Source organism: Parasteatoda tepidariorum, chromosome 1, assembly GCF_982258835.1.
Source record: "Parasteatoda tepidariorum strain Cologne lab strain chromosome 1, Ptep-v5.0, whole genome shotgun sequence".
In the NCBI taxonomy this organism is placed as follows: domain Eukaryota; kingdom Metazoa; phylum Arthropoda; class Arachnida; order Araneae; family Theridiidae; genus Parasteatoda; species Parasteatoda tepidariorum.
The window spans coordinates 4,944,790-4,963,574 of record NC_141755.1 but is presented as its reverse complement, the minus strand read 5'-3'; the positions used below and the strand labels follow the sequence as shown (position 1 = coordinate 4,963,574).

Sequence of the window (18,785 nt, the reverse complement as noted above, 5' to 3'; positions counted from 1 at the left end):
ATTCGGTAGCAGAAAGTTATTACTTAAAATGCGTATGTACAGGATTTTTTTTTTAAGTGACAGCCACCTAAATTCAGAGCCACCTAAAGCTCGATCAATCTTCCGAAATGGCACCAAATTTGCTATGGAGACGGAGACTAATGATGACAAGGGAAGTAGGATTCCATTAAAAAAAAAAAGGAATACCAAACTGAGAAGTAGCATAAAACATGGATAACAAAAGTAAAATTTAATCTTATGCTTTCGTATGCGACAACAGAACCAGCAATTGGGGCTACTATAAACGTGCTCATAAATAAAAATAATATGTATTTTCAGTTGTAATGAGCCAGCTCAAGTGAAATGTGTACCAGAACGCGTATTATTGATAAAGTTTTAGTATCTTAATCAGTGGAATGCATCCATGAATCCACGGGACATTTCATTCATTAGATCGAGCTACAGATGATGACTACGAATAGAGATTCCAGAGTCAGAGGCTGAACTAGATCGGTGTTCGACTATTATTCAATCCATTTTCATTTGCACTATTCCAATTCCTATCCCAATAGAAACGGATTCTTATCGTTTGCATCTGTAATTAATCGATTGATCATTGATAGATTTTCAGTGAACTGATAAATGAAGTGACATTAGCTTAAACATTTCTATAGTGTCAGTTCATAGTCTGTGTCTCTGAAAAATCAGGACAACCTCATTAAATAATTTTTTTTGGTGCAGTTTAAACGTTTTGCAATTTTTAAAAATTTTGCCTTTTAAGCGAATTTTCCATTGAAGATTAAGAATGTATAATTTGCCATAAACGTTACTTATGAGCAATACGGTGACGTAGAAGCCCTTATAATATTACTTTATAAAATATATTATTACTTTATAAAATACGTAGAATTAGATACCAAACGGACAGTTTCCCATAATATGTAATAATACATACTAAATAATCTTTTTGTTTAAGTGAAGTGAGATTAATAAAGAAAAATGTATTATTTTTGTTATTTTCATTACAAGTACTCATGGGTTATTTATAATAATAAAATATGTAATTTTTTAAAAATTGTTAAGATTAGGGTCTCACAAATGATAAATAGATTTTTCCTTTTGATTTAACATATTTTTCTTTTCAGATATTTACTTATTGTGTACTATGCATTGGTTCCCTACTCTTTTTAAATGGTAAGATAACTTTATCAAAGTAATTTATATTAAAACTACACAAATTATTACTTTTATTGTTTATCTGTTCATTATTAGTTACTTTTCATTTCATAATTGCTTTATTTTAAAAATATGGGTGGACTTAGCTGCAAAATATGAGTAAAGCTAAAGTGAAAAGCACAAAAATCCCACAAAAACAAACATTATATAGTTTCAGATCTATAATGTAGAATCGTCTTCAGTGTCAAAACTGTTACTTTTATGCCAAACAAAGAGGGGCATACAGTTATGATGAAAAAAGAAATTACAAACAAGTTACCATAACGAAAAATTTATGTTAAGGAAATAGGAGCAAGGTTATCTTACGAAAGGTGTGATAGGAAAAAGATGAGAACCAAAGTTTTGTGAAAATGTGACATTAGAGAGGTAATTAATGAGGATTTTTCAAGATTTGAAATGATTTCCGGAAATCTAAGCCAGTGACTCAGAAGTATTATTGAATGGTTTTAGTAGAAGAAGAGCCCAAACCTATTATTGGAAATCCAGCTATGAAGGGTGATGGAAAACTTTTTAATATCTTTATTTTCAACTCATATTTTATGTTCTTTAAATCGAAAGTTTCAGGGTACGTTTAGTTTATACAGTATACACAAGATGAGCCATGATGGCTCAGGGGATAGAGCCTTCTAATGACGTCGCTTCGAATTCTGCACCCGGCTTGCACCGACCGCAGTGCTGACGTGAAATATCCTCAGTGTTAAAAAGCTCATGGGCTCGAGACCCCTTGCCGTCAGGCTAACCATGGGAGGTTCTCGGGGGTCTGTCTCTCCATGTAATGCAAAGGCAGGTTGGTTCCATTAAAAAAGTCCTCCATGAACGCAAATTTCTCCAAATACTTGATCCAGGAGTTCCCTTGTCTTCTGGATTGGGTTCAAAATTAAAAGGCTACGTAGTTGAACATTAGTAGTTGTAAACCCAAAAATTGGGTCGGCTGTTTAATGATGGTTATAAAAAAAATTTATACACAAGATCCGCATCCGTCTTGCACCTATCACAGTGCTGACGTAAAATATCCTCACTGGAGATGATCATAGGCTAGAGTCCTCTTGCAGTCAGGCTAACCATAGGAGGCTTTCCTCTCCATGCAACGCAAATGAGGGTAAGTTCAATCAAAAAGTCCTCCAGGAAGGCAAATTTCTCCCAATTCAGGAGTTTCCTTGCCTTCTGGATTAGGTTCAAAGTTACAAGGCTACAGAGTTGAACATTAGTAGTCATAAACGGAAAAAATTGGGTTGGCTGTTCAACGACGGTTATAAAATAAAAATATAAAAAGTATACACAAAAGTACACTGACAAGAACTTTGGCAAATTCTCCAGCCATTAATATCAGTTATGAGATCTTTATGATTGATAAAATTTAAACAAAAACGGCCTTAAACCGACGTTCATAAAAAAAATTTGTAATTTGGGGACTAATTTTGGGGTAATAGCGTAATCAAATCAAATAATTTAGATTTGCATGATTAATTTTGTATTGATAGAATCAATGGTAATAAAAAGAAATTCTAGCAGAGTTCTAGTTAAGTGTTTACATAAATTGTTTCCCCCCTTAAGCTTTATATTTTTTCTTTTTTAAATCTTTCTTTGTTTTATTTCAGGAATTCTTGGTTGGATAGGATCTTATAAAAGAGGGACTTGCCTTATGAAATTTGTAAGTTTATATTGTAAATACTACTTTATTTGTTCATTTAATCAACTGAACTATTTATTATTGTACATTATTGAAAATGAACATTTTAGTAGTTTTTGTTGTGATATTATCTCATAAACATTATAAAATTTTTATCAATTTTTTTTTTCTTTTTGAAAAGAAACTATGCGTACTTAAAGAGCTTAGTCAAAGAATGTTTAAATGTCGCAACTGCAGAAAGATATTTATGAAACACATTTTCTTGTCGAAATCCGAATTAAAAACGTTACAGAAAAAATTTAGTTGTATTCATAAACGTAATATGTTAAGCCCAACCTTTCTGGAATTTTTCAGATGATCATTTGGTACCTTCTTCCACTCAAGTCTGTATTTGTTTATATTTTGCTTGTTTTTTTTTTGTTTTTGCCTTAGTTTTGATCTAATCCAACATAAAAATTTTACCTTCTGCATTTTTTTTAAATCAAGACGTACCACTAGTGTTATCGAAGTATTTAATGTAACAGCTGGAGTCATTTTGAGTTAAGATTAAAAGAAATAATGATTTCATCATTCTACTCAAAATACAAACTATCATAAAAATAGTTACTTTGCATATTTCTAGAGAAACCTATCTTTGCTGTGAGCACAAATATATAGATTGAGTTCTAGAACTACAATTTTTCTCCGTGATGAGAAATACCCACAACAATAGGGTTTAATCGTTAAAATGAATGAACCTATCCACTATTGCTCAATCAATTAAATGCATCCAAAAAAAATAGCTATAGAAATAATAATCCTTTTATTTCAATCACTCACTTCATTTTTATCAGTCTTGAAAGACATTGGTAAATTCAGTTTACGTAAATTGTTTTTTGAATTATATAAGTATTTGTGTAAATAATTTTATCTCATAGTATATCAATTAAGTTCTGCCTAAGATTTGGTTATAGCTAAATACAGAAAAACATTGCATTTCAAATTGTGTACAAAACCTTTCTAGAAATGACCCATTGGAGGGATTGGATATTGATTTATTACGTCCTAAAACATTGATATAGGTACTGTGGTATTTTTAATGGTCCTTGAAGTGGATAAGTACCACGAATTGTAAGAAAAGAGAAGGCGTAACAAAATGTAACATCTCACACTTTGGTTTAAACAAAAACATTACAAATCAGCAGACTAAATTTTTTTGACATCTTATGTTTATTTTAAAAATAAATTTTATTTTTTTTCAAATGATTTTATTTTGTATCGAAAAACATGATTAAAGTTTAAATTAAATCCTAGTTAAAAGTTTAAAGGCAAATCTTCTCGAGCTTTTTAAAATTTTTTTAAATTAAAACACATAGCTGAAGATTAAACAAAGATTGAAATATATGTATGTCTCTAAACTGCACATTTATATGTATTTAATATACCATGACATATGGCAGGGGTTAAGATAGGGTGAAGTGTGACTCTTTCTGATAAAGGGGTAAAGATCAAATCTTTTTGTTTAAAAAGTATGACATTTGTTGTTATCCCCTATTAAGTTGAAATTTTTTTTTTAAACAGTTATGCATTTCTTGTTTGTAGTATGTCTTTATGTAAGACACTAAGGCTATGATTTGACCCATTTTATTAAACGAGTTATTGATTAAACTTTGAGTAAACTTTCATAAAAAATTTCCTTGCCTAAATATTCATTAATAATTCATTTTTTTCAGTATTTAGTGCTTTCTGTTTTAACGATATCAGCTGAAGTTGGTGGTATTGTTGCATTAAATGTTCTTCGGACTAAGGTGAGCATTTTAAAGTGTAATTTTTTAATTTCTTATTTAAATATTCAGAATTATTTTCTTCTGAGGATTTTAAAAATTTTCTGAACAAATGATAAATTGTCAAAAATCATGAAATTTTGAATCGTGTAAAACGAATGTCGTTCATATGCTACAGACTGACAATACGCTGAAATTGATTTATTGGGTTTGAATTAATTGTGAAAATGTTGAATAGAACAAAGTGAAATGTGTCTTTTTGCATAATTCGTAGCGAAAATCAACACGGTAAAGGAAAAATTTCATTTTGAAAATAGGGAAAATTAAGCACTTTTTAGAAACGTGAAAAACGCACCCTGTGAAAGTAAAGGGCTACAAAATGGAGATTATTTTAAGAGTTTTGAATTTTCTCTTTATTTATACTGTGTTTATCAAGTTCAAATAATTAATGCTTGGATCCAATCTGATTTCTATGCTCTTTGTCTTTCAGTTGTGAATTATAAAGTATTTTTCAAGTTTAAAAAATGTATTTCAAAAATAAGTTGTATCTTGAGTTTATTTCAAAACATCAGGGTCGACACCAAGTATTGTTTTCAATAAAAGGAAATAAAATTTTTATTTCAGATCTTAGCAGTTTAATATGTACCACTTAATTAATGAATAGACCAAATGCTCTGCTTTCGTCAAAAGATTTCATAAAACTGTAGAGATTTACAGAATTTGGTTCAGTTTCATCACCATTTTGCAAGCTTCAATAACGAAGTGGAAATTTATTTATAAATGTTTAAATTACTTTGTTTTTTTTTTCCTACCAAGAAATCAACTTTAAAGTTAAATTTACTGAACTAAGAGTTAACTATTTAAACACATTTTGATACCGCTAGAATAAAAATCATAAAAAGAGCAGTAAGTTGGTAGTTCTGTATATATGTTACTGCTTAAGTGTAGAAATCAGTTATTCTACAGATTATCTAGCTAAGGTGCATATAGGGTGTTCCCATAGGTGTGACTCTTCAGTCCTGGGGACTGAAATCAGTCTTGAGAAAAATCAATGAACTTATAAATTCTATCAATTAATCTTATCAATTTTTTTGGGTCAAAATTAAAAAATATTATATCTTAATGAAAACATATGATTTGGTAATGATGTCATGACTTTTATTTATCTTCTTTTTATCAGCTTCACCAAATCTTATTCTCTAAGTCTTGACAAATGGGATTGATTGAACTTAATCTACTTGTGTAATTAAATTTGTACTATTGCTGAATCTAAATCTGCTCCAGTTTGCTTCCCCCACCCTAACCTACTGTCATGCTGGCCAAGGTTAAATCAAGATTACTTTTTGAAAAAAGAAAGAAATTATAGTGCTAGAACAAAAAATAAGTACGCTGAAGTAAAAAATAGAGATATGAATGATTTCAGGTTGGTCACTAATAGTTGTAAAAAAATATGCAAGGTCAACTGTTATTTTTGTTTGCTAAAAAAACATAAAATAAAGAAAAAAAGTTTTAGAAAAAATCATCAAATGATTGATTTAATGTGTAGGCTATTATCAAGGAAAGGTAAATTTTGGTGTCAGTGAGCTGTAAATTTCTAAAAGTTTGGTAAACAACGTAGTATTATTTGGTCAAAAATAAGTTTAGTCTTGAAATTTTTTTAGAGTGGCACCCCTGGGTGTTCCATTAAAGTGCCAAAAATTTATTTCATTTCTCAAATTACTTAGTTAATTTGACTACCTAGATAATCTCTGCATCTTCAAATCTGTACATTGCATAGATAATTTATACATTAACCTACTAGGCACTCGTTAGAATGAATTTTGCTGGAATAACAGTTATGTTTCTGTATGCTTATATTAACGTTTTATGCATTTTTCACTGTCTCAAAAATCAATCTCTTTAATAACTATCCAATGGCTTAAAATATTCCACATTAAATGAAATCATTTATTTTTCAATGTCTAAAGAATAAATACGATCCACAAATTATTTGATATAATGAGATAAACATAGTTTTGAACTTTAACTGTAAATGTGCATATTACCTTAGTAAAATTGCAGACAACTCTTGATTCTGCATTTTGATGGATTTCTCTTGTTAGGTTGCAGATTAGTTAGGTAATGAGCAAATTAAAGTTTTTCTAGCATTAATATTTATAATGGATGTCTTTGAAAATACTTCACTTTTGTTCAATGATAAGACTTTTTAAATTTTAGATGACTGATGTTCTTAGTACAGCTTGGAATGAAGTGAATCAGATGACCAAGAATGTAGTTCAAGAACATGTATGGTTTTTATTTTCTATATTAGTTTACATACCTAAAACTGTTATCTTGTTACATGTTCAAAAAATGCAGTTTTTGAGTCATTGATTGTAAACGAAATTTCTTTTTTGTTTCCTGGCTACTAAGTTTTTTTTAAAAATCAAAAACGGTAGTATTTAAAATCCAACTCGTATGTATAATCTAGAATGTTGACTTAAAATAATGAATAGATTTCTCAAATGCTTATGTGTATGGTTTTAATACTTCATTTAGATTTTAATTATTTTGACTTTCTTGATTTAAGCTGCGTGATAAGATTAATAATTTTTTAAAAAAAATTCATTTGGAATTTTTTTAAACTTTTGCATTACATGTTTATTTCTATGGTTTTAGGAATGTACAGAGTATATAAAATCATTTCTTGTTCTTTTCCAGCATTTATTTTTATCAGATAAGCCGATAAACATGGATACTGATTAGTCTAGGAACTAGGTAGTCCAAATTTTTCATGCAACATAGAATTAATACAAAATCCCCAAGCAAATTTCAATAATTTATTTAAGTGATTTGTTGCTTTTATCCATAGAGCATCTTTTTTTTCTCCTTTTAATTTTGTCTAGCTGAGTCCCTCAACCACATTTTTTTGCATTTAAATAAATTAATTTAAGAAATTTCATTAAAAATAGATGCAATATAAATATAGTTTATGCTTCTCTTTATGTTTGAAAGAAGATTCCACAGAACCATCTAGGGTATAATTTGTAGTGGAAAAGATGCAATTTTGAATTGTATAAGTTATATAAAAAATGATGACATTACAAATTTAATCAGACTAAACAGAATGAGGTGTGCAGTCCATCTGCTATGAATGGAATCAAGCAAAATTGCCTTGAAAATTTTCAATACCACTACCCATAATAAAAAGCCGACAGGCAGAACAAAAAAAAAAAAATGATGGGCAGAATGTTTAGAACAAGGCATTTTCTTAAATTAAAGAATTGCTTGCAAAAGTGTAGAAAATTTTTCTAAAGAAGAAGTCGAGGCCCACCCTGTGCTGTCACACTACCAATGATAATAATAATTTGTGCAATTGCTAGATATATCTTTCAATTAAATCAATGTCATCAAAAGTCAATGCTTCAAATGTAAAATTTTAAAGTACACAATGAACGTTTTTGCTCAACTTAGGACTTACAGATATGACAAGTCAATTTTCTGCAAAATTAAGTTCCCTCTTTTGTGTTCACAATGCTGCAATCCTTAATTGCTATCTGCCAATTCACAAAATGTGTTTTTCCCTTAACATTTCATTTATAAATTTCTAAAATGCTGATACTGTTCAATTATTAAAGCAAAATATTTTTTTTATAATGACTGCTAATCTGTTCTCAATATTTTTGTTAATCTTTAATGATTCTTTCAAACTGCAGCTTTCTAGTTTTGTTTTCTCCTTTAGTTTTAACTAGTACTTTTTTTTAATGTAGTTTGATTGCTGTGGATTTATTGGACCACAGGAGTTTGTTGACACCACTGATCCAATTGATGATAGTTGCTACTACACAGTCACATCAGATGAAGATGTATCAGTTGTACAAATGAAAACTCTAAATAGAGTATGATTAATTTAATTTTCAGCCTAATTGATGATACTATATCAGTTAACTTCAAATATCAATAATATTTCAATTATTTTACAGATAGGCTGCAAGGAGAAATTAGTAGATTGGTTTTATAACAATAAAATTATATGGATTGCAAGCTTAGGAGGTCTTTTACTTTTGCAGGTAATGAGGCCTACACTTTTCTATTAAATAAATGTTTTATCTCGGATATACTGTTAAATCCATATGAAAATAGTAAAATGTTTCTGTCTTCATGTTAATTTCTTATTAAAATACAATCCACAATTGTATGCTATGTCTGCTAATAATTTCTTATTTGTTTGCTAATAATACTTAAAACAGGATTCCCCCACCTCCCTCCTGTTTTTAAGACCATTACCCTGAAAACTTTAAAAAGACTTCACAACTGATCAAAATATTGGAAAGAAAATTGAAGTTTTATTTTAATCCCTAAAAATTTATAGACTTGATGATTATGAAGTCTGTACTAATGAATACTGTGTCTTCCCGAGCTTTCTTATTGATATTAGCTTTTCTGGCTGATCAATTTTTAAAACAATTATAGTTTAAAATTAGTTATCAACGTCTAGGAAGTAAAACTCATAGCAATTATGTAAGATTTACTTATGTATTTTTTACGTATTTTACTCATTTTATTTTCTTTATGTGATAAATTTTTGATATTCTCTAGTGATGTTATGTATAGTATTTAATAATCTTGTTTTAATAATAGAAACAAATATTAACGTAATAAGTAGATCATGTTTTTACTAGTCAAAAGTTTAGATGATAGGCTTCCTTTTTTTTTTTTTGTTTCGGTGCCCACTTTAATACTAATATTTTGCCACGTCAGTAAGCCAATTTTTTTTCAAAGCTCCCTTACAAACTTAATAATTAACTCAGCCCGAGTTAATTTAAGAGTTTTAAAAAATTGGTTATTTGATAATAATGTAAGTCAACTAAATAATAATACATAGTATGTACTAATCTATACAAAATTTGTTTAATATATGTTCACTTAAAAAAAATAAAATTTGTTTCCACTCGTTTTGTGAGGTCATGCATCATGATCCATCTATTATTATTTCACTTTCTGTTTTGATTTTAGTAGTTTGAATGATGTTCTAAAGAGATTGCTTCATTACAACAAAAACATATTTGTAGAATTTCCTCAGTTGAAGGAATGTTTATTTAGTTGTTTTCGGAGTTTCTCTGCTCTTTTTCACAAAAAAAATTTTTTTTCATCTTTCTGCATATTTATAATGCAAAATATAAATCATAAACAGAGTAAGAAAAATTAAATCTTAATAAATTTAAATATTTCAACTATAAAAAAATCAAATTTAGCATAACAAATAACTAAATTTCTTTTCAAATATAAGACATCAGTTAACTTCAAAACCAGTCGCAAAAAGTTTTCAAAATATTTAGTAACATTTTCTTCTGCTTAAATTACTTCACTCAAGAAGTTTTCAGCTATTTTCTAACTACAGAATTAGCGCAGCTCTTATAATTCAGCCATTTTCTTACTATACAATACAAAATGTATTTCAGCATTAAATGTACTAGAATTTTATTTATTCTAATTAAACATAATATAAATTTTATACACATATTTCAGTTTCTTTTGCATCTTTAATTACTAAACATATAAAATTTAGTGCAAATGAAATTATCCTTAAGAAAAGTTGTAAATATCTGAATGTATTAAGACCTAACTAGTTTATTTAATAAATGCTAATTGTGTTCTGTTTAAACATTTAATTAAAGATGGTACATAAATATTACTTCTACACTTTACCTTTATTGAATTTTGCTGAAATGTTGCTTATCAATAATTTATTGCCAATTATATTTTTCGTACATACAAGTTGAACAACCAACCTAATTACCCTTTTATGATTCAACTATAATTTATCCAATTATTTACTAGTTATAAAGTTTTGAAACAATTTTTTGGGTTATTTACTAATATAAAGTTTTGAACCAATAGAATTGAAATACCTTCAGATAGAAAACTAGTTATGGAAAAATTTATTTTAATTCTTTACAATTTAATGAGAATTAATTTTTATAACTGATTGATATTGTAAAAATATTTCATGTTGTACATTTAACACAACAAGACTATTGCTTATCAAGTTTTTAAAAGGGATGACACCAAAAGCTTAAAAATTATTAATGCAAACATAAAAATAAATGTCTAGAATTCTTTATCCTCATCACTCAAGATGATACCAATTATCAAAGCTACCATTCTTTTAATATGCAACATTTCTTTTTTACAAATCAATATTAGAAATTGATAAAGAATATACGAATGGAAAATTATTTAAAACAAGGAAGTACAATCTATATCTTGAAGGTCATGAAGTAAAGTGACTTTTGACAATTTTATAAATGATTTACGACACTCTAGAATCAATGCATCATTTAACTAACACAAGACCAGCTGAAACCTGGATTGTGACGCGTGATATTGGAGCTGAAGATCACTATCACTTTAACTGTCAACTCCTCTTTTCGAGGTGGCCCTGCACTATCTCCCTACTTTTAGGAAACTAACTTTGCAAAACCAGTATTAAAAATGGTTTTGAATAAAAAATTAGCTTATTTGAACTTGAACGAATTAAAAAATATTCGTTCACATTTACATGAACCAGTTAGTTATTCTTAATTATCTTTTACGAATTGGTTCTTTTAGATTTCTTATTCATTTTTTAGCAGCAAATATTTAAGAAATGCTAGGAAATTATCAAATATGTTCTCTTCCATTGAAATAACATCAATATTTCACGAGTGTGCATTCTCACTTGGCTAAAGTGATTAATTAGCTATTATTTGTAATGACTACTTTAAATATTAGTAACAAGCAATTTCTATTAACGCTCAGCCATAGGGGCATTATCATTGCCTCCATTAAGGGACCCACAAAGATTTGTACCAATTGGATTTGAACCTTGTTTCTTTAATTTAACATTAAAGTAGTAGCCAGGAATCTACAGAAACTATTCTTATTTTTATATCACACTACTCGCTGCACTACGTCTTTTTTTTTAAAAGTAGCATATTACGTAGTAATTACACTAAGTAGCACTAGGAAGGGAAAAAAACTACAGCAGTTTCGCTACTTCTGACCCTTTAGTTTTGCCAAATACTCTCTATATGCCACTGGTGATTCATCCATGGCATTCTGAAATTGATATCCCATTTAACCTTCAAATGCATAACAATGAAGATCTGCATTGTATGTTAAGCCTCATATTTTTATGCAGCAACCTTTGCATAGTTTTTTTTCTCTTTCAAATTTTAATTTTACCAAAACTTCATGTTTCCGAAACGCAACTAGGCTTTTTGCCAGTTTATTTCGTTTTTCTATGGCAATTTTCATTGTTTGCACACTATCTGAGTACTACTTAATTTAAATAGGTATTATAAATTACGATTTTTTATATAAAAAAAAATAATTGAAATATTTTATTGAATGCTTAGATTTGTAGAACTCAAGGAGTGATAGTTTATGATGATGTAGAAATACATCAATCCTTTCCGTAAACATTTATTTTTTTTTTAAATTAGTATTTTTCCCATTCATTACACTCATTTCCTGGCTAATTTCAAGCAATATTCATTAAAACTTTTTGCCACATACACAAGACTACCAGCTTGATATCACATAAGACTTGCATGCATTACGCAAATAATAATAAAATTGTAGTTTTCTGAATCTAAAATAATGTATGTTATACGAGGGCTGTTTTTTTAATTAAGGTCCGTTTTGTTGTGTACACTAATAGATGACGCTTGCGTCGCAACGAGTACTTGCGGTGTGTCTCGGTATTCCTTGGGAACAACTGTCCTCAATTACAGCTGTGTATGTATCCTGTGTGGTCAGTTATGTGTCTTTAAAATGTTCACATTTAACAAATCACCTGCCGCATATGAGGTACAGTCAGCGATGCGTTTTTAATCGGCAAAAAACCTGCCTGCTGCATACATTCAACGACAGATTTTTGAAGCTTATGAAACTTCCATGATGACAGAAAATTTCGCTTCTCCATGATAATGACTCTCTCCACAGCTCAGTCCAGAGTTTTATTGACTTTTTCGGTTTGGAAGTTTTGGATCAGGCCAGAGCTTGCGCTAAGTGATTTTCATCTTTTCCAATGTTCTAAACATCGTTTTGCTGGCAACTAGTACAACCATTACGAAGACGTGAAAACGGTCGTAATCTCTTGGATATCGGAGCAGGCGGCAAACTACTATGAAGAGGGTATTCTAAATCTAGTTGTAAAGTATGATAAGTGTTTAAGCAAAATTGGCAACTACTTTGAAAAAAAAAGAGAGGCGTATGCAGAATCGAAGAATAAATTTGCTTCATGAAAATTTGGTTTTTATTTTGAAACTTCCCTTATTTAAAAAATAGCCTTCGTGCATGTGTAAATGTTAAAAAGCTTTTTAAGATGGAATTAGATCAACAATTATTTAAGCTTTTTAAATTTAACTTTCAGGTTGTTGTAGTTTTGTTTGCTGTTTATGTTATAAACCAAGTCAAACGAGCCAAAAGATCAAACCCACCATCCTCCAATGATGTTCAGTATCATACTCGACTGTGATTAAAACCAGTTTGTTTAGATAAGGTTAAGGTGCTAATATTTTCTAATTTTTCTTTTAAATCAAACAGGGATCATCTGCCCTCTAAGTATTTGTAATCTCATTTTATTCTGTTTAACATCTTTTTACAATATTGCCACAGAATAATCTTTGATGAATAATGTTATTAGCATGTACTTCAATTTATGTTGGAAACCTTGAAGTTGATTTTTTTTTGTGATTTTGTATCAATTTTATAAATTTCAATACATTTAATGAATAAAAACAATTCACCAGAGAGACACTTGATAAATATTAAAATAGTGCTACAGTGGTCAACAAATAAAACCTTGTTTGTGATCATGACATTAGCGTTAGTTTTAATAAGTCAAGATAACTCTTTCAAGCTAAATTTTCTAATATGAGAAACTGAGTTTTTAAATTTAACTTTAAATGCTTCAATCTCCAAACATTGCAAAGAGAATTGCATATGTTATAAGTTTTAGAAAATTCAACTTTGACTTTGAAGACTTTTTAAGTACTACACAGGTTTACATGATGCTAAGGCTTTCTTCAAATGTGAATTTAATTATATTTTACAATTGACCTTAACGATCATTCTTACTTGGGATTGTTTATTTTGTACCAGAAACTGCTCCTTTTGATACCATATAATTTTGAACTAAATAGGATTGTTTTGTGATATTTTTATAAGTGTTACTCTGAACACTAAATAAGCATTTAAATATCTGTGCCTTTTTTGATATGTATATATATTTTAATGATTTTTAGATATTTATTTATGCTTATATTTTTCTAAATAAAAGGAAGAAAGTTTTGTACCATGTTAGTAGATTACTTAGACAATAAACACAATAATGTGAATAAAGCAATAAATTTAATTTACTTTTTCACAGCAAAACATTAGTTTATACTAAAATATTCTTGATGAAGAATACTATAACAATAATAAAGTTGTAGTTCAAAATATATGAAATCTAATTCAATATGACAAATAGGCTACACGAAAAGGATTGACTTAAATATGCATGACTTAAGGCCATTATTATAAATGCACCACATTTTTGTAAAAATATCTAAAATTTGTAACATGTAATGGTAAAATAAAAAAGGAAAGGCTTTTTTGTTGTTGCTTAAATACATTTGTGTTTGATAATTACACTTGCATACTTGAAGTGTCAAAGAAGTAAAAATATCGTCCCAATAACTGGAGAAATCTTGAAGAAAAAAAATAGATACCATTAATGTTAAGTTAGTAAATAGGCCTTTTTTGACAAAGGAGGAAGGAACACTAAATACTGTATAATAACATAATGCGCACTGCCAAGAGATATTTATTTGAGGAGTATATGTAGCAACAATTGTATTAGTAGAATCTGTGTTTGACATTGTCATATGACAACCACAGTTTAATGCAGTCATCGTTTTAGAAACAACGTATCGTATCGTAAAATATTGGTGAATAGATCTCTGCCCACAAAATGAGATTATATTGCTTCTGAAGAAAATTTTTGAAGACTAAGTATTTTTGCTTTGCTCGCATTTTAAGCAAAAAAGTTGAACCAATTCTTAAAAAATATTTTTTTTCTTTTCATTCATGGATTTGTAGCTTTTCTATTTCACCATTTCTATTAATTTCTCAATTCAATTTTGAAATGACATTATTTTTATTATGTTATGTTATGTTATTATGTGTAAAGGATTATGTTTTTAACGTTGCTTAAAATATTTTGTATTGGAATTTTTTTTTGTCAACGTTAAATTGATGCCTTTTAGTTTTATAATGCCCTACACATAACTATTTTTCTTTGCGACACTAATTCTATGGAAGACTGATGCAAATTCTTACTTCCATGTCATTCCAAAAGTAGCCTTTACTTTTTTATTCACCATCACAATTAAAGATTAAATATTTTCTTTTGATTTGTTATACTTTTGTGGATATAAACATGTCCATAAATATTAAGATAAAAATAAACCGTTTTAGGTTATTATAATAGATAATTTTGACATATGTTTTTAAACACTGCACTTATACGAAATATTAAAATGCAAAATTCTTTCAATAGTTTTTATAACAATATCAAACAGTTAATGGAATTACAATATCATAGATAAATATAGCCATTTTAATTTGATAAATTTCGTGTTATAATAAGAAATATAAAAATTCAGTAATTTGTTAAAGAAAATAGAGTTTTACACGACTTTGCTTTAACCCAATATCAAACAAAAACAAAATAGTTGTGAAATAATTTTTCAATACTTATATAAACCTTTTATATACAAATATTCAGAAAACACTCTTTAAATCTCCTTGTTTTATATATTACTTAGTCACAATATAATGTTCAATTCACTTATAATGTTCACTTATAATGTTCAATTCTTTGAACATAAAATATACATCAATTATTTATCGGTTTGTGTTTATAAGTTACACAGAGATCTGGGCAAAACTTTTATTACAAGCTTTTAACTTTATTGGGAAGCGTTTTGGTTTGATAAAAACACTTTTTCAACTGTTAAGCTTTAAATATTTTTTTAAAAAAGTAGCGCTTGTAGAAATGTATAATTTAGAATTCTTAAAAAAATGACAAGATCTGTCTTTCTAATTAACTAAAAAAGCTTAGATTTGAAATCCTTTCACACCAAATTATTTACAATCGATACATCTAATATCGAATTTGAAAAAAAAATTTCTGGGCTGATATATTTTTTTGTGATATTAAAGTTAAATCTAATAGTTTTGAGACTAATAGTGTAGTTGAAAAGAATATAAAAACTAAAGATACAAGAACAGTCCATATTATAATACAAAACAACAAATTTAGCTTGTTTTTTTTCAATTAATACACTAAAAGGCAAAGTCCAATTAAGTCTTTGGGCCCCACTTGTATGACATTGAAACGATGGAATATATGTACAATGAAATTATCAAATTATCTGCATTGAAGTTAAATTTGCTTTTAAACATCAACTACTTAGTCCTTAGAAAAAGAAAAATACATAATGACAGTGTAAAAAGGACTTGTGTAGAGAAATTCAAAGATTTAACGCTCAAGCGCTAACATCAAATATAGTTACATATCACAAATAATGTAGAATGACATTCAAAACTTTCAGATTACACAGGCTTACTGTAATAAAATGTTTGCTTAGGGTTTTGGGCATTACATTATATTTAGTGTACTGTGTACTGGATTTTTAATATAAAATTTCAGTCAGATTTTGGATATTCATCAAAGTTAGATTTAATGTACATGTCTTAATAAAATTGCTTCTTTTCTTGATGAAAACTAAAAATCTATAGTCACAAAGAAATTTGAGACAACAAAGCGAATTTTTTTCTTAAAGCACTGTAATCATTGTTGATAAAATGCAGAACTAGGGAAACTCAATATGGCAAACTGTTTTCATTTGAAAGCTTTTGTCACCTCACAAAATAAATATTTGTTGGTTTGTGTTATTCAAGGAAACATATTATGCCTAGCACATTGCCAACCAATAAATATATATAAATTATTTTATTAATTTTATAGCTTTACATATTTTCTTTATTTTTAGCAGAGCTTTCTATAAAAATTGAATGATCGCTGGCAAAAGGCATAAATGATATGGACCGAAGAATACATGTAAAAATAAATCTCAGCACACTAACTGTAACGCGAACAAATTCAACAATGGAATTTTTCAAAAGATTCTTGGTAGAAAATGCTGAGCGGTCAAAAAAAAAAATATGTTTCTTAAAAACTACTTTATTACACTCATTTAATTCTTAACTTGTTTCTATAAGTTAAAAAAATAAATGGATTTCATATTTATTAGTTAAAAGTAACAAGGCCGTTTTTATTTTTTGGAAAGCATTGAACTTAATTTTTAATGTTCTGATAAGAGGGAAAAATATTTGGAATAATTAATTAGATGTAGGGTGTGCAACAGAAGGAAACAGATTCAATTTATGTATATTAATATCCAGTACAGGAATATATGTCCTTAAAATATTTAAAAATGTCTGCTCACTTTGCTGCTTTTTGAAAGAAATACGAAGTTTATGATTTGCTTTCTTAGCCTGTACTTAAACTAAAATTGAAAAGCTCTAGACATGTCATGACTAGGGGTTGGCATTGCTAGGTTCACCTAAATCTTCTGCTTCATCATCCTCTTCTTTATCTTCTTTTTTATTTCTGAAATAATACTTTGATTAGAATTTTAAAAGAAATATAATAAAAGATAAGAAAAACATGAATGGGGATTTTCTACTAATATTTAAGAAGCATTTAATTGTAAAAAACATTAGAAAAATAAATGATTTTTTTATTTATTTATTTATTTTTACAATTATTAAACTCATTGTGTGTTTATACATATACTGTATTGCAAGCCTTAACTAGAAAACATACACATTATAGGCCAGTTCCTATTTGAATGAGTATATAATTAGGGAAGACAGTTGTTTTAAAAGTTGTAATTTGTGCCTAGTATGAATACTTGTCCATATAACAATGTATGAAAGGAAGATAGATATAAGGACAAATCTGTACTTTTTATGCATAAGAACTCCAATAACTTTTAAATTATTAGTCCTATTAACTTTACTTTGATTTTATTAAATTTAGAGAAAATATTTTATTTGTTTATATTCTACATGTCTTGATAAGAATTTCTAATGCATAAGTTAGTAATAATTTTTTTAAAAAGTATACTTTTTTTATACTTTACTTACAAAATCATTTATACCTAGTTGCCTTAAAGGCTTAGTTTTAATGTCATTCGATTCAGCGTAGAAAAAGTGTTAAGGAAACTATATCTCACTAAATAGTAATAATTCTGATTTTTTTCGGCCTTTCAGTAAATTCAAGATGAAGGCTTAAGCTTTATAAGGGAGAGAGCAAACTTAAGTTTTGATATAGGGCCTTAACCCTAACATTGTTATTTCAAGGCATCAATCAATTCAAAGAACAAGATACGGTGCTAAAATTATGAACAAAATTTTTTTTGTATGTATCTTAGCATATTCTTAGTAGCACAGCAATGCTTTTTTTAATCATAAGTGCTAAATTTTCAAATTGTTAGTACTAATTTATAACAATGGGCATTGCTGTTGGTTTTTTTTACATTGTTTTAAATGACGCATATTTCCGATATACTAATTTTTGGAAAACCTAATAATTCCACAAACTTTGTAATTAGTACTTTCATTTATAGCTCAGATTCATTAATTTATAATAATATGACAATTTTAGTTCTTTCCTCCAAATTTAAGAAAAAATTAACAGGAACGAGAGAAAGTGATAAATTATTAAAATATAATGTTTTTAATCAGTACTATTTTTAAAAACTTTTATATTTTCAATTTCACGTATTGAAAAAATATATATTGAAAATAGGCAATGTAAAAACTGTTAAGTTTATGTAATTTTCATTCCCTATTTAAGATTTTTTTATAAGCTTCAATATGAATATTTGAATTAATTTAGTAAACTCAGCTTCAAAAACGATTTAATTAAAGTGCATTAAAAGATCTAATATTTACTAAGAATATTTACCATTTTATATTATGCAAGGGACGTCTTATTTTAATATTGTTAGTTTATTAGAACAAATAATAAAACAACAGTATAATAGTAAAGGATATAAAAGTCTCCTCAAGCATAGAGTACATATTATCTAATA

General features: G+C 27.9%; 2 protein-coding genes across 2 annotated transcripts in view; one reads left to right on the top strand and one right to left on the bottom strand.

Moving 5' to 3' along the window:
• The window catches only part of LOC107451995 (tetraspanin-18B), a 38,698-nt gene extending 24,767 nt beyond the window's left edge, over positions 1 to 13,931 (top strand). The window contains exons 3-9 of the mRNA XM_043043305.3: positions 1,125 to 1,173; positions 2,814 to 2,866; positions 4,558 to 4,632; positions 6,826 to 6,894; positions 8,358 to 8,486; positions 8,571 to 8,657; positions 13,007 to 13,931. Coding sequence (XP_042899239.1) covers positions 1,125 to 1,173; positions 2,814 to 2,866; positions 4,558 to 4,632; positions 6,826 to 6,894; positions 8,358 to 8,486; positions 8,571 to 8,657; positions 13,007 to 13,111 — 567 coding nt within the window. The 3' untranslated portion in view covers positions 13,112 to 13,931. The remainder of the gene's footprint in view (positions 1 to 1,124; positions 1,174 to 2,813; positions 2,867 to 4,557; positions 4,633 to 6,825; positions 6,895 to 8,357; positions 8,487 to 8,570; positions 8,658 to 13,006) is intronic.
• A 38-nt stretch (positions 13,932 to 13,969) lies between these two features.
• Positions 13,970 to 18,785, bottom strand: part of LOC107452002 (uncharacterized) — a 49,123-nt gene continuing 44,307 nt past the window's right edge. Inside the window, exon 8 of the mRNA XM_016068269.4 lies at positions 13,970 to 17,296. Coding sequence (XP_015923755.3) covers positions 17,224 to 17,296 — 73 coding nt within the window. The 3' untranslated portion in view covers positions 13,970 to 17,223. The remainder of the gene's footprint in view (positions 17,297 to 18,785) is intronic.